This window comes from Perna viridis, chromosome 1 (genome assembly GCF_037379345.1).
Source record: "Perna viridis isolate PV_CMFRI_1.1 ecotype Kerala chromosome 1, ASM3737934v1, whole genome shotgun sequence".
Classification (NCBI taxonomy): domain Eukaryota; kingdom Metazoa; phylum Mollusca; class Bivalvia; order Mytilida; family Mytilidae; genus Perna; species Perna viridis.
The window spans coordinates 25,364,861-25,381,916 of NC_142445.1; the positions used below are offsets into that span (position 1 = coordinate 25,364,861).

At 31.7% G+C, this 17,056-nt stretch overlaps 1 protein-coding gene across 2 annotated transcripts; it reads right to left on the reverse strand.

The window, feature by feature from the left end:
• Positions 1-209: 209 nt before the first annotated feature.
• On the reverse strand, positions 210-17,044 carry LOC148627949 (twinfilin-1-like). Of its 2 annotated transcripts, XM_088582042.1 has the most exons (11): positions 16,923-17,044; positions 15,550-15,627; positions 15,064-15,116; positions 14,449-14,574; positions 13,924-13,947; positions 12,143-12,238; positions 10,517-10,621; positions 6,856-6,978; positions 6,191-6,341; positions 5,234-5,352; positions 210-4,490 (listed from the first exon to the last, which is right to left on the reverse strand). In XM_088582042.1, the coding sequence occupies exons 1-11, from the start codon at positions 16,945-16,947 to the stop codon at positions 4,341-4,343; spliced, it is 1,050 nt and encodes a 349-aa protein (XP_088438168.1). In that variant the 5' UTR covers positions 16,948-17,044; the 3' UTR covers positions 210-4,340. The 2 variants fall into 2 exon arrangements, with proteins under 2 accessions (XP_088438168.1, XP_088438174.1); XM_088582048.1 differs by lacking the exon at positions 13,924-13,947.
• Positions 17,045-17,056: the final 12 nt, after the last annotated feature.

The following is a 17,056-nucleotide window of genomic DNA, read 5'->3' on the forward strand; positions in this document are numbered from 1 at the left end:
ACTCAACAAGGGATCAAACCTACGACCTCCCTAACTCAAGGTTAGTAGTCTACCCTGAAATCATCGAGGCAGTACTGGGACTACAAAAGATATAGTGTCACCTTACTCTATGTTGAAGGTAAGACAGTGTCTCCTGTTATACTTACTTGTACTTTTGAGGTATGGGCATTTTTCATACTTCACTATACTGATATAAAAAAGTGAACAAATTAATAACTTCATATTTTATTCTATAAATAATTAGGGTTTCAATTCATAAACAAACAAATTAGCCATTCATATTAAATCTCGGTGAAATGCATTTCTAAAACTTTAAACTATCCTTTTTAACTCCCAATTCTAAATGGTGTATACCAAGATTGAAGTATGATAAGTTACAGTAAAACCTCTATAATTAGAACTACTTTCGGGCTGTAGAATTTGGTTGCTTTTGGACAGGTGTATGATTTATCCAGGTTCAAAATGCATTGAAACTGACACAATGGGACTCCACAATTTGTCTGGTTTAGGCAGCTTTTTGGTTAATTCAGGGTTTGTTTTAGACAGGTTTCACTGTATTAGAATACAATTTAGAAGGCACTTCTTGGCTGCTATACCTTGCCTTAAAATGATTATATGAGTAACCAACGATTATGAACATATGAACCCTGTAACATTCTAAAAGAATATCAACTGAAAATGCACAGACTTTCACTTATGGGTTACCTAGAAAAATATATCAAGAAGTATACAGAATACCAGGCGCGTAGCTGCCGTTAGGCAAAAAATTTTTGCCTGCACTTAATTTTGCCATTTTTTTGGGGGGATAAAATACATCCAGGAGAGGCATAAATGATGCTCTAAAAAGCTATCTCTGCGGAGCTTCGGGGGGAGGGGGGGGGCTTTGCCCCCCTGGACCCCCTGCCGTAATTTTGCCTACACTTCAATTTGACCTCAGCTACGCGCCTGAATACTCTATAAATGCTGGTACCCCTCTACATATACATAGTATGTGTATCTAGGGAAGCCCTAAGCAGAATTTGTAGCATTTTTAATACCGCACTGATAATTGTAGAGTCTAGAAATTTATAAGTGGTTATGCTGCTAAATATACTGACACAACGAGAGATATGTTGTCATCATCAAATCATATAGCATACAGAAGATTGTCTAACCTATAAAAATGAAAATAATTATCTAACATATACTTAGGTACTTTATTCAGTTGTGGTACAGGTGTGTCCTAAATGATTTCCCACTAATACTGAAAGTGTTTTAATGGTTAAATTATATCTTACAGAAATGTGTAGATTTCATCATGAGGGAAAGTTGAAAATAAAAAAATATCAACTTAAGTTACTCAACTTCAACGTCGTAAGAAAGAAGTGTTGGTGAGTTTGTTACAATACTGAAGATAAACTATGCGAGTTGATATTTTGTGATATAAAAGTTTCATGAATTATAAAAATCATTTTCTTTATGATTTCTCAAGAAAATTTAACTGCTAGACATTCAGCATTTGCCATAGCAGAAGTTCTAGCAATCCTCCTTCTGTGGCATCACCAGGCTGTTTGGGAGAACAACACAAGAGACATCACAATGTTGTTTTCAACAAATCAGATTTTATGGACAGTGCAGCAAAATTGCACAACAGTGATATTTTTACATCACTTATTTGTATCACATCCCCCATTTTGCTATATTATAATTTTCTAGCCATCCAAAAATAGATAGGACAACCAAATCATAGAGAATTCCTATCATAACACAATATTATCTTATATGAAAGCAATCAATGCATCATTCCCAGCAGAACTACACATTTATTTTGTGGTTTGCACAATTTGTGTAAAAAATAATTATTTTGGAATATTCTATAAAAAAATAACCAAAAGACAAAACCAAATAACCTGAGACTTCGATCATAGAACAGATAACATCATGGAATGACAACTTCAAAAAAAAAAACATTAAAAAAACAATTGTCAAACAAAATATGTTGATCTGGCTATTGAACATACATAACTAAGGAAAAAAGTATGGACAAGAACATCTCTACATTAATTTGTTCATAACAGTTCTATTTTACCACACAAGAGACTTTGACAAACACATTCTGGCTGTTTACATAGAATCTGATCAAGCGGGTGTCAATGGAAGAATCAGGCAATAGGTGGCACCAATCTCCTGTATATATGCTATTCCAAAGCTTTACACTTCTGCCACACTCAGTGCAAAATGCCACCCCTTTATGCAAATAAGTACAGTACACCAGAAATAGTTTCAGAGACTTGTAATGAGTAGTGCTCACACCCTGTGAATTTTTCACATCCTGTATAACAGAGCCTATAACCTAATGGAGTGATATATAATATATCAGGCAGTGGTTTATAGGTCTACAATAGAGATGGGGTGGCACATGCCAAATTTTGTTTTCAACTAAATTTTATCTATAATCAAAAACTCATGTTTTTTTAGAAAGAAAATGAACATTTTTTTCTAATTAACTGCCAGGAATAAAACACATACAGTGAATAAATAAAAGGGAAATTTGTTTTAAATTTAGTTGATTTGTCAGGAAACTTTAAACATATACATTGAATATTTATCCAGGAAAATTCCAGGGCTCAGTTTCATAAAGAATCTCAAATTGAGATTTTCCTCAAATCCTTCCTCAAATCAAATTTAGACCAATCAAATCACTTGAAAATGAAGATTTGAGGAAAACTCCAGGATTTAAGGAAAATCTCAATCTGAGATTTAAACAAAAAAACAGGCTTGTTCTCTCTGACATCAGCTGACATCATACTGAGTTAAACTTTACATTCAAACAAAATTCACCATTTGCCGCACATGTTATAGGATCTGCCTGGTTTCTACATGGACAGTCTCTTAAAGTTTTACTTGAATGATTAATTGAATGCCAATTTTGACATCACAAGTAAAACCATAACACCACCCCCACCCCCCACCCCCCACCCCCCAAAAAAAAATAAAATTGTATTACAAAATAAACTATACAAAATTAAATCTTCAAACATCTAATAAGAATATCACAGTGGATGAATTTCACATCTAATTCACTCCATAAACACTTAAAAAAAGTCTTCTTCATCCAGATTGCATTATTACCGTTGATATACTATGCAAATCCCACAAAGCTGATATTGAATCATTGCTCTTAAAACAATTACAAAAGTACAACTTAACATATGAATTACAAAGAAATCATTAGGATTTTGTTTCCTTGGACAAACTGTGATTTTCAAAAAGAGGAAGTGTGAAAGAAATAAAAAGATAACACATTCTCATGCTAAATCAACACCATTCAATGGAACACTAAAATTTTAAGGAGGTAGACCTAGAGTAAGGGACATAACTCTTGAAATCAGTGATATGTTTGTATCATATTCAATTTCACCAAAGGTTATCAAGCTATCATTTGAAACAGAATGAAATAAGTTATTTTGATGGTTACATAAGATAAGAAAAGAAGTAAAATGCTGAACACAAACATTCCAATGATTTGTAAGAGTTGTGTCCCTTACCCTAGGTCTACCTCCTTAAACAATGATAAAATCAAGACAATATGGTTATGATGGTTGATGTTTCAAATTAAATTTGCCACAGGACAAGTAAAAAAACAATAAAGTAAGGTTTTCAATTAGCTACCAGAGCTTTGAGCTTATACTTCATTGGCTCCCTGATATTGAAGATTTTTTTCTGATTTCTTCAGAGTATATTTGGAAAAATGTATTCCTTACCAAATGGAAATTAAAGAAATTAAAAAAAAACAGGTATAATATTATAAATACCTCATGTTATTGTAGCATTAAACTGAGTTTATATATGGTTTACTAAGATTAAAGTAATGTTTTAATATAAAAGAAATATCCCAAGAATTAAAGGTGCCAGTGTAATAACCTATTCATTGGTATACTCTCCCCCCTGCAAAAAAAAGTAATAAAGTCAGGGCTGGGGTTTTTTGGAATAAATTTCTCAGCAAAATTTCCATTATGAAAAAATAAAGTTTGTATTTGGGATACAGATAGGGTATTTTACAGAAATAACTCTCTTTCAGAATTCTAAAAGAAATCAAAAGAAACAGCCCAATGACCATGCAAATGAAAATCCCTACCTGTAGAAGTATAAATGTTCAAAAGATATCATAATTTTTGGATAAGGTAGAATTAAAAATCAATTCTCCACTAATTCCCTACAAATCATCAAAATATTGCAAGACCATGAAAATTACTACCCATGAACAAAAGTACTTCCACAATGATGATATGGCAATTCATAAGGTGATGCACTATGAAAAAAATAGCAATTTATATTTATATATATAATTCATATGAGTGTCAAGACTCTGTGGGTCGGGCCATTCTTCTTGGACCCCGTCCTGCAGGGCCTTTAGGTTTGGCAAATGCTTGTCTAGCAACATTCTTCTTTGGATGAACTTCATCATAAATATAGTCCTCTGTGAGCTCTTTGGCATCATCAATTTCAAGCTAAAATTATTCAAATGAAAACTTTTATATAGCAACATATTTTCAAGGCATCAAGATTCAATATTTTAAATACTAGCATACCTGTTGACACTCCCATATTAGAGGAAACTCTTACATAATCAATAAAAAATTAAAAAAATTAAGATTTATCAGAGGTTTTACATTAGAAATTGTGCTTTTACAAAAAAATCTCCCTCATGAGAGAGTGTCAATGGGAGAATCTGCCATATAAGCTGTCTTAAAGGTTAACAGATAGTACTAGTAATCAACTTAATGAGGTAGACCTAGGGTAAGAGAAATAACTCTTGAAATCAGTGATATGTTTGAATTATATTCAATTTCACCAAAGCCTATCAAGCTTTCATTTGAAACAGAATGAAATCAGTCCAAATTACTTTGATGCTTACATAAGATTGATGTAAAATGCTGAATACAAATGTTTCAGTGATTTGTAAGAGTTGTGTCCCTTACCCTAGGTCTACCTCCTTATGAGGAAATGCGTAACAGTTAAGAGATTATTTATTTGAATATCCAAACTTTGTCATGGCATCTTAATGAATTACCTTCTTAGGGATTTACAAGTACAATGTATTTGGTATATCCCAATGCTCCTAGGCACATTAGCACAATGGGAGGTAATTCAAATTAAAACAGTATAAATGTAATTTAAACTGCTATCATTTGACATTTTTTCATGAACCTACTATAATTCATAGTAAAAATCAAATTCTGTCAATACTCACATTTTTAGCTATTTCTACACCAAGCTGTCTTAAACTGTCTAAAAATGGAGCTTTACAACTGGAGTATAACATTCTTTCTTTTATAGAACACTTGTAACCCGGCATAGAGTATATAAATACTGAAATAAAAGATCCATTCAATTATTGTCAGATTTGCATTTAAAAATACCACGTAACTGTCTTGTATTTGCAACTATTCATATATTGAATGCTTTTGAAAGCCATTATGCACAATATAACATTCAAATTAAATCTCAAAGTATTCTTCATCTGTGAAAAATGGTCACAAACACGTTAAAGTTTAATGCTCGCCTTATAAACCATTTGTACACGAGGTCATTTTCACCTATGAAAAACATCCAGCCTTCAACTTTGTAATTTCTAAGTTTCACTACCTCTAAATGGTGTACAGTCAAACATTTCCTAGTGATCACCTATATTAAGTAATAATTGCATTTGACTTGTAACAAGCTTTCTGATTGGTTGATTCTCATTTAGCAAACCAGGTTATTTTGTATAATATAGCTTGGTACTATGAAGTTATTAACGTTTGCTGGTCAGCACTTCACAATTTAAATAATCTCAAACAAAATATCATTTTGATTACAAATCAGTTACTTATATTTGGAAAACTATAAGGAAAGTTTCTAATATTTTTGAACAGGTTATACCCAATAACCCAGTTTAGGCCTGTTTAAACTTTTTATAAACTGCCTCACATTTTATAAGTGTAAACTGCCACAAACCAGGTTATTTTGTATATCCTGTTCATAAATTATTCCTGAAATGATTTTTTCCTCCCTTCAAAGATCACTTCAGACATGTTTAACTGTATTGAAGTTTTTGTTCTCCATGTAGTGTTTTATTCACTCATTCAATCATAACTGGCAATTACTGAGTACTTATGTAAATTGCAATTCCAGCAGGATGACAACTAAAACAAGTATGACAACCTACTGAAACATTCCATGTAATCTCCTTCATGTGTATGTTTAAAGTTATATATGTGATATCTAGCACTTTCTGATGGGACATGGCTAGCTAAATCTCCTATGTTAACATTTTCAGCTTCTTCAAAGTTGATTATTTCTTTATTGAGATCTAAACTCTGCAAAAAAAAGAAGAAAGAATATTCAGCATGGTTTGAATCATCTAACATTTGTTTTATACTTCGTATTTGCCACACATACTTTTTTTGGGGGGTAACTTCCTATTTAGATGTGTTTTGGTAGAGATTGAAGTGGAAAATTTTAATACCATACAAGTGGTCCTTTTTTTCACAATCAATTTAATTTCACTATATTTGTAATAAACATTGGGAAATGCAAATAAAAGCATTTGAACTATTACCCTGCCCATTTTAACTACTTTCTATGAAGATAAATAAGGGCTTTGGTCTTCGAACTGTACATGTGTTCATCCCAGGTATATGCAATGTATGTTCAATAAGGTCATGTAGTTATAATGACATTAGCAGAAAAATATTGAGCAACAAGTCAAAATTGTAAGATTCAAAAAATTTTTCAACATGTCATGGTTGAATACTGTACTTATAAGGTTAGAGATTTTGAAATCTTGGTCTAGCATCCTCAGTAGTGTTAGATCCATTAAATTTTACTTACCAACTGTAAATAGGTAAATTGCCCTTGTCTAAGAGCATCTATCCTATTCTTAGCTGCATCTGAGATAGGGAAAGCTACTCCGGACAATGTTTGGTGTAATGTGTCTGCACTAGCTGAATTAATCTACAAATAAATATTGAACAAATATTACATACCGGCCATTTAATTTTGTTGATTTCGAATGTTTGTCCACTATTTCCAAGTTGTCTGTTGTGCTTGCAGCATGATACTTGGTTAGAAATGAATGATTTCACCCTAATGTCCATAGTGGTCATTAATGTGACTTTATGTCGTTATTTGACGTATTAGTTTATTTTGAAGGAGTGTCACCGTTCTTTTACCGTGGATTTTCATACTTTTGTTGTGGGGCCTTTCAGAGCTTTTACACTTACTGAAAACCTTTTGGTGATCTCTGTAAGTATTGATTATTTTTATCAGGGTAATATGATGATGTATTTGTTGGGTTTCACTACATTTGTTCCTTCAAGGCTATTTCTATTATAGGATTACCTATTGATTAAACTGACTTATAAAAAGTAATGGTAGAAACTTTGAAACAGTTGGACTCCTTTCCTTTCTCAAAAGTGTGCCCTTTCAAAACCAGCATAACTATTAGAATGGCACTTTAAGAGCAATGGTAAAAGAAAACTGTGAAACAGTTTTATTTCTAGTTTCAAGCCATTACTCCCTCCCTACAGGCAAGTCTAAAATTGGCAAAATTACTGACATGTTAATATAAAGGCTCCTCACTTGACAACTGATATTGATGAACTTCATGTATTACTGTCGCAAAGAAGACAGTTCAGAAAAAAAATAATACTACATGTGTATTGTCAAATCATAAATTTTGTCAAAAAAACTGAACACTTTCTTGTTTTTAGCATGGCTTAATACTGTATTTGTTTGTACAGTACAGAAAGAGACATATAGTGAATGATCACCGACATGGTGGTGCACTACTTTTGGAGTGGTAGTAACTACCTTTCTAGATTTTGAAAATATTTTTACATTTTTATGCATTTAAAGTGGTAGATCTTACCACTCAGTAACAAAAAATCTCTTATTGAAAACTAGAAGACCTGTTTATCACAGGATCCCCGCCTCATTTGTTAGTAGTGATTTTTTATTTTATCAAGGAATCAAATGTGTCTGTAAGACACTAATTATGGCCCCGCTAGAGAGATTTGCCAAATTAGGAACATGTTTATTTTTGTATAAAGACATGGTTTGCAGATTCAGAAATCCTTCCAAGGCTTGTGTTACTCATGGTCTGCGGATCAATTTGGGGATCAGAAATTCCTAAATATATGCATATCTACATATTGTATCCTGGCCACAAAGAGTCATGAAATTCTGTTTGGTAGTGTCAGACTAGTTGCGATGAGAAAAAGGGGATCGATGGACGTATTAATGGACACATCAAAATGTTAATACCCCCCATAACAAATCCCTAACATTATTGCTTGGGATATATTTCTGACAAAAATAACAAAGTCTAACTATCATCCAGTTCCAAATATCCTGTAAAATAATTTAGATGTAGTTAAAAAATTGTACGAGGAGATAGCCGGACAAGCCATATAGTCCTGTTTCTGAGTAAAATGAGTAAGTGTAACTATTACCAATTTCCGTAAAATTTCATGAAAATCAAAATCCTTTGGCCCTGCACACCTTCATAATGTGTAGAAATATCCTATAAAATAATTTAGATGTAGTTCGAAAACTGCACGAGGAGATAGCCAGACAAGCCATGATCCATATACATGCACTTCCGAGTAAAATGACAACGTGTAACTATTACTAATTTCCGTAAAATTTCATGAAAATCAAAATCATTTGGCCCTGCACACCTACATCATGTGTATAAAATATCCCGTAAAATATTTTAGATGTAGTTCAAAAACTGTACGAGGAGATAGCTGGACAAGCTATCATCATGTGTAATTCGGACGGACTGCATGACAGGGGTAAATTAATATGCCCCCACCCTGCCCCGACAGATTGTTGCGGGGACATAAAAATGTTTTTAGAACCACACCACTATGTCAGTGATCAGTCATGATATGTCTCTTTCTGTTTTGTAACAAGTGATATGGAGCTTTTAAGCAGCACTCCAGATAAAAATCAGGCAAAATGTGATTCATGGTTGGAAAGCCTACATATTTTTATTTTTGATATTTTGTTTAAATTGTTATAGTTAACAGAAATATTAACATGTGACTTTTCATATAACCTGTGCTCTTAGGAGATAATAATTATATAGAATGTACTGCAGAATCCAAATTATTAGGGAGATGTAAATGACACTAAAATACAATAGAAACTGTTGGATTTTCAATGTGGATTATCTCCTATAAGTAGACAGATTGGAATGAATATTAATAATACCTTTAATCATTTAGACCAACAAAACATCTTAATAACAGAAATAAAAATGTGAACCCTTTTTTGAGGTGTATCACATATCACAGAATTTGCATGATTCTAACAAAGACTGCTACTTAACAGAATTTGATTTTCAAACTTTCACTGTTAACATATTTATGGAATAATGCCTTTGTACTTTTTGTAACACTTATATTTTTGTATGGTTTAAAATTTCAAATGAAACTCTAATGCATCAAAATTTCTATTCCATCATTTATTCATTTCTATCTAAAACAGCAACAAAAATTTACAAAGCTTTAAAAAACACAACAGAGAATATTAGTAATTGAACATTTTATTTTTGCAACAAACAATTTCAAAGGCAAGATTGGGACAAGTGAATGCATATGCCTAACCTTCATGCCATTGAGAAGATAAACATTCCATGAACAGAAATGGGCTCAATAAATTAGCATGCCCTATAACAAATTCAGGGTGTCAAATATTTAAATGCACACATATATATACCTACCATCTAACAACCAAAAAAAAAATTAATTATACATTAATATAACTTCTAAACATCTTTGAAACAATCAGATTTATGAACAGGTGCTAAAAATATTCACAAATAATTAAATCATATAATAAATTTTCTTTCAGTTTTTAAGTTCGCAATTCTATCATCAAGTAGATTATCTTGTCATATCTGGAATAGGCTTAGTAACTGACAGCTATTCAAACTTGAAAGACATAGTCCAAAAAAGTCGTTACGTGTTAAAAGCTCCGAACAGGGTCTGATGTTCGAAATTCACTCTAGACTCTGCAGCCAGCCCTCTCAGAAAATGCAAGAATCTTGCAAAGTTTGGGAAAAAGTGAATGATTTTATATGATATTATCCAATTGTCATACGTTTTATTTGAAAAGTGTCTGAGAATTTCAAAAGACCAGTCTGCAGCAGTTAGCAAGAGACAGAACGAACGTCTGCCACTGCATGGAGGTTGAAAGTGTTCAACAGTTATAAAGTAGTATCACTTTTTTTTTAAATTTGTATATCATTTCTTTCTTTATTTTTTTAATATTAAAAATATTTTTCACAGTTAGGCATCAATAGGTCAAGTTCCTTAAAAATCTCAAATCCTCATTTTCCTGAATTTTCCACAAATCAATGATTTCAAGTGATCTTTTGGTCAAAATTTGAGTTAAAAAAAGATTTGAAGAAAAACTCATTAACAGTTTTTTTTATAAATCCATGCCCTGAATAAAGGTTTACAATCACTATATAAGTACTCACTTCAGTCTTTTTAATATAATTTTTTTCTTCTTCAGCATCTGTAAATGGAGCAGGAGCATGCTGAGCTACCAAATGTTTCTTATAGCCATTTAATGATACATCTTCCTAGATTAAAAATACTGCTAACATTACAAACACATACACGTGTAACAAGAGTAAAACAACAGTTCTACAATTATTAATCATCATTGAACTAACTTACTGTGCACTCACAAATGTAACATAAACAGTAACAAGTATAACATCAAAATATGAGTGCCACAAGATTTCTTTAATTTTATGTAAAAATAGTTCAGACACAGGCTATTATACAGATGTAAACAGATCGATAATCTGCTCACTGAAGTGCTTTTAACAAGTCACAATAAAATAGTTCAAGATATGCAAAAACAGATATGAATTACAGTCAAATGAACATATTTTCACTATATATAGTTCACATTTTTTAAATAATCAGAAAAACTAATTTCAGTTGCATGTATCATCAATAATCATGAAACTGTCTTAAAAAAATAATAGGATAATTGATTGGAAAGAGTGAATAACCAAAATATGATCATGAGTGCCAAAGAACGACTAGATTTAACGAGTGTAGGGAACTTGTTCCGTGCACCACTTAAAATCTTTATGCATTCTTGGCACAAGTGATCATATTTTGGTTATTCATGATTACCAATTGGTTATCCTATTTATTGTATAGATTTCCTCCATTATTCATTGCTATTTTCAATATGAATTTTGATATTCATATTTGGCAGATTGATATTCACGTTGTTAAGTTTTGATGGGAGAATATGCGAGAGTGAAATTACCAAATTTATTTCACATTTTGAATTATTTATTTTTTACACTGGGAACATTCTGTATACCACTGCTATCTATATAGGAACTACTTTTCCTCATTTTGTTTACAAAGATGTCATGAAGCCTAAGATAAGTTACTAATACGTATACATGTGTATACCATATTAATGTTTATGATTCATACAGTTTTTCTACTGAGGCCTAAATCAAAATCATATTTGATAGCATTTTCCTCCTATCTACCAAGAAAAAAGGCCCTACCTAAAATTTCTCATCTTTTAGCAAAATGATTTTTAATGAAAAAAATATTAAATATCAATATTGATTGTTTTAAATCAAAATAAGAGATTTTGAATTGTGTGTAAAATAAATTTATTTCCATATCTACCTACCCTCAACAAACATTAATTTAATTTAGGCCTGAGATACTGAGCTTAAGGTATCTTATCATTTCTTGAAAAAGTAATCAAGGGAACCAAGATTCAAGCAGAAATAAAAAGATTATATTCCATGGATAAAGATTAGGCAGGGAAAATAAACACACACAACACAAAAACATGAACACATACAAAAAAAAAAAAACCAAAAAAAATGCACAATCTGGACTCCACTAAAACCTAGGAACATGAACCGGGTGCACAGAAAGGTTTTTCTGTGATTCATCAATGCCAGGAAAGCCATTTAAATTACAGTAATGGTACCAAATGTAACAACTAGACACACCCTGATATTACCAAATGTAACAACTACACATACCCTGATATTACCAAATGTAACAACTACACACACCCTGATATTACCAAATGTAACAAATATACATACCTTGATGGTACCAAACATTTCTTCTTTGATTAAACCACCACCAAATTCTTGCTTTAGTGTTGATTTTGTTGCTGCATACAACATTTTTTGTTTTACCTATCAAGAAATAGAAAAGTGAGGATAAAAACTATACAGAATAACAAAATTTCTCAGAAAAAGGTGAGGGGGGTTCCAACTCCTGGACTACCACTGAATATAAGTTAACATTTATAGTTGTAATAATACTACATTTGTAGTTAAAACAAATATAACTGTAATATCCCACCTTTTTTCAAAATTTTTTCTGCAAAGTGATGTAACTCTCCACCCCCACAGACTGGTTTACTGTTCGACTGGAGCAATGGATAGCTGTAGACTTCATATTCAAATATTTCACTTATTGTATCTGCTGTAAGTACTTGGATTGCTTTTAAATAATTTATTTCAAACCATTTTACCATTATTACCGAAGCGTAAATAGTCGAAGTTTCAAATAAAAACATTTACTGTTCTTCCTTTCCCCAATGAGCCCGCCAACCATGTTGTGTGTTGGTGGGTTATGTCCCTTTGAAAAACTTGCTAAAATGGCTTGCAATTCGTAAATATGAACAAAATTGGCTAATAGCAGCATCCCTGTGTTTCCTTATCTTAGTTTTGAGCAGTACACATACTTAAAAGAACATTCAACAGAGATCATGTCTTTTTGTACATCTAAAGGTGTACTGACTCAGTGATAACATGACTTTAAGCATATACATATATGTTAAAAGCATTGAAAAGTATGCAAAAAGGAAATAATTTATCAAATCAAATCATATGGACCAAATTTAGTGTAGTGTTCAGAAATAGTAGGGAAGTTCCTAAAATGAAGGTATTTTGGTCCGGGAGGATCAAAAACCCAAAAATCAACTAAGTAATTTATAAATTGATAATTTACATAAAGACATTACAGCATCCCAATGCATATATGCATGCAACAAATTTTAAGGCTTCTATTCATCAATAAAGAACTATCCTTTAAAAACGTAAGCCAGTTAGGTCTCGTGTAAAAGATGTGTACAAAATTCAAATCAACAGCTTATTTCTATGCAAAATAGAAATCAAGTCACATGTTAAAAATGTGTGCATATTGCTACATTTACATGTTACATGACAACAGTTTATCAAAACAGAGAAGTCAAGTTGATATAGATAATCATACCAACAGAGGACAGACTAAGTCAATACTTATGTCTTATGTAGCAGTCTTAGTAAAAATCATGCAAAGTCTGTAATTTGTGATACACCCCCAAAAAGGCTACATATTTTTATTTTTGTTAATAAGTTACTTTATAGGTCTTTATGATGAAATGAATAATTAATCATTCCAATCTGTCTGCTCTTAGGAGATGATTCACACCGAAAATCCAACAGTTTCTATTGAATTTTATTGTCATTTACAGATTTATCTCCCTTAATTTTGAATTCTACAGTACATTTTTTATGAACAAGGGTTATATAAAAAGCCAAATGTTACTGTAAGTTTACTTAAGCATTTTAAACAAAATATCAAAAATAAAAATTTTTAGGCTTTCCAACCATGAATCAAATTTTGCATGATTCTTAGATGGAGAGCTACTTAAGTTCACAATTCAACAAAACAGACAGAGGACTCAAGTAGATATTGTCAACCAAAGTAGATATTTGTATCATAACAATTCATTAAAAAGAACAGAAGACTCAAGCAGATATGGTTAACTCAAGTGGATACATGTGTCATACATAATCATCAACCACATAAATTGTGAGACCATGTTACTTACATAGTTTTTATGCTCTTCTGCAGTCTATCAAAAACTTACAAGATGTGAATGCAGAAAAGCTGTCTTTTAATCATACTTTATATTGTAAACCATTAAATTTTAAGTAGATAATAAAACTATGATTTTATCTAAAAATGTATTCTAAAAGCTATTAGACAACAGTGATTTTACTAGATACCGGTTCATGTACATTTTTACATAGAACAAGTTCCAATTACTCTGCACTTTATTCATACATATCAATACTCTATCACATCCTCTGAACCCAAACTAAAATTTTTCACTAAAATAAATTCTGTAAAACTTTCTTCGGGGCATTTTTAGAATCAGTGGAAAAATTCCCATATATGATGTCAAACTGAATAAATTGACAATGAAAATGAAAGAGTTAAAATTTGCAGTTATTGAAGATGGATTCTGACTGTTTATTGAATGTTTTGTCACATTAGTTTAAATAGGAATTCCGACAGATACAACCACTCCTGCAACAAAGAAAAAAGTCTCACAACTTAAATATTTACTTACTGGAGAAAAGTCTGGAGACCAACTGATGAATAAAAATTCATATCCTAAATTATTTTTACTGTCAAGTCTGTACATCAAATAGCATGGCTGTTTATCTTCTAACATAGATGAAATGAGTTTGTCATAATGTACTAAAGTTAAGGTTGATAAGAAAAGCATAGAAATATCTCCTTTGCAGGGTTCATAATTCATAAAAACAAATTCTAACACATATGGGAAAAAATCAAGGTGTTTTAAACAGGTATGAACTTTGGAACTTATTTCTCCAGTAATAGAAAAAAAATGGGTATGGAATGGTGAAATGTAACAAATGCACGAGAGTATAACTTGAATACAATATATAACAAGTAGTAAATACCTTCAGAGATCACCAAAATGTCTTAAATAAGCGTAAACACACCTAACACAATAAAATGTACTTCAGTGTATGCCTGCAATTTTTGGCCAAAAAAATAAAATACAACAAAACTCCCTAAAAGAAATTCTAAATAACCCAAAATCCATTTACAAGTCCTTCCATTTGACCATGCATTTTCAACCTAACACAGTAAAACGTGACCAAAATGTTAAGTATTAAGAACACATGGCACTGTTATTATTATATTAAAAAAAGATATCATCTTCCCATGTTCCTTGTACTTCTTTACTGTTTTGCAGAACCAACTCCTCTGAAATAATAAATAGAAATAAGAAAAGGTAAACTATTTAGCATGTATAAAAATATATGCAATTTGGTAACCATGGAAACTAATACAACTGTTTTTGTTTCAAATAATTTTATTTTGAAGGATCCAACAAAAAATTCAGGGAGTAGTTGGCAAGTGATTTAAACAAAAATTCCACTCTTCTTCTAATTGATTATGAATTGTTTAGTCCATGCCATTAAAAGCTAATTTTTATTTTCATTTGTTATGTGCCTATTGGCCATATTGACTGATACAAAAAAACATACAATCATGTCCTTTGGGATCAACTGAGCTTATGCTTGACTTAATAGATCAACTGAAAGTGAAAAAAAAATAAATAATATGTACAGAAATGAATAATTAAATGACCCTTTCCTTGTAACTCAATCAAATACTTCTAAATAACAAAGTTTACCATTTTCAATTCCAACTTTTATCACTCGTACATGTCCTTCTTTACATGTTGCAAAATATTCCATTAATTCTCTTCCCGCTAAAATTTTAAAAGTTCTTCATTTTAATATATGTACAAACATGACATAAACAGAGGTTACAAATTATTGCATTTCAAACTAAATGATAAGATGAAATTTCCATTAATGAATCTGATCACAATTAAATGTAGGTTCAGCCCCTCTTACTTTTTAACTTCTACCAAATTGAGTTAATTCTTCAATTTTTCTCTTTTTTGTAGAGGACTACAACATCCTGATTAAAGCTGCATCAGTAGCAAACATAAATGATCTCAGATTCTCTTGAACATATCCCTAATCAAATGCACCTTCAGGACATTGGTCTCAAATGATGTAAAACCCTACATGTACATTCTGTGCCAAACCTAATATGGTTTGACCAATACACTTCAAATATTTGGAATGTCCTTTGCCAGTTCCAACTGATGAAATCATCTTACTCATAGTTGGCAAAAGTGGTATATGACATGAAATTTGCTGCATTTTTGAGCTACACTGGCACTTCAGGTTAATGCCATCCTCATAAGTGAGCAAACCTCACTCTTAAAAAAATCAAAGTATTCTTTGCCTATTCCAGAAGTGTTTGACAGATAAAATTACAAATATTGAGCTGGACAAATCAACAATTGACTTGTATTACCAGTGTAGATTTCAGCAGTTGGATTGAGACTGGACTCCCAGGTTGTGATTTTAAAGGGGTCCCCAATGATTTTTTTAGGTCAGTGACCTGGAAGCCCAGGTACCAACATTCATATTGTTGGTGGAGATCAATAAGATTAACTTCACCGTGCTGAGTGAATTTCACACCCAGGTCAGTGATTCTCCATATACAATTTACAACCAGAATATATGACGTCCCAGCTGGGTGGGTGTAGTAAGACTCATATTTCACCAAGAAAAAAACTGACTGACAGAGTATATCACGGACTTACACAGAAGTGAAACTCTGACTTGAATGTTGGAAAACAAATGTCTCTGAGTGTACTGTAGATCGAATTGATATGATCACAAGAGCCTGAAATCTTATCAATACATATGCTGTAAAAAGCCTTAAAACATAGGTACCCTATTAAAAATAGAAGAACCTCTTTATGACATTGTACATATTACTATACTATTTAAAGCATTTATTGATCAGATTTCAGACTCCTGTTTTCCTGGGATATAATTTGATAATGAACACATCCCCACCCACTTTTTAAATTTTCAAATGAGAAGCCATTGAAGGCATTCTTTTCACATCTTTCAGCAATAGTAATGCTTTTTGAATAAAACACCCTTATTAAGCATTGGTCCTTCTTGGAATAATTTCAACCTGTTATTCCGGTTTGATGAGACATTCTGTAGTTTTCTGTTTTCAACTAAGCGGAAATGTTTTAATTTACAGTCGGAATATTTCTAGACTGAACACCCATACTAAGATAAATCGAAATAAACTCCGAACTGGTT

Bases quoted from the DNA above. Each gene is read 5' to 3' on its own strand.
- LOC148627949 (XM_088582042.1), bottom strand. From the start codon at position 16,947: ATGTCTCATCAAACCGGAATAACAG. The intron at 15,628-16,922 runs GTTGAAATTATT...TTAAAATTTTAG, and splicing joins TCATCAAACCGGAATAACAG to CGGGAAGAGAATTAATGGAA. The intron at 14,575-15,063 runs ATCTTTTTTTAA...ACTTTAGTACAT, and splicing joins AAGGAACATGGGAAGATGAT to TATGACAAACTCATTTCATC.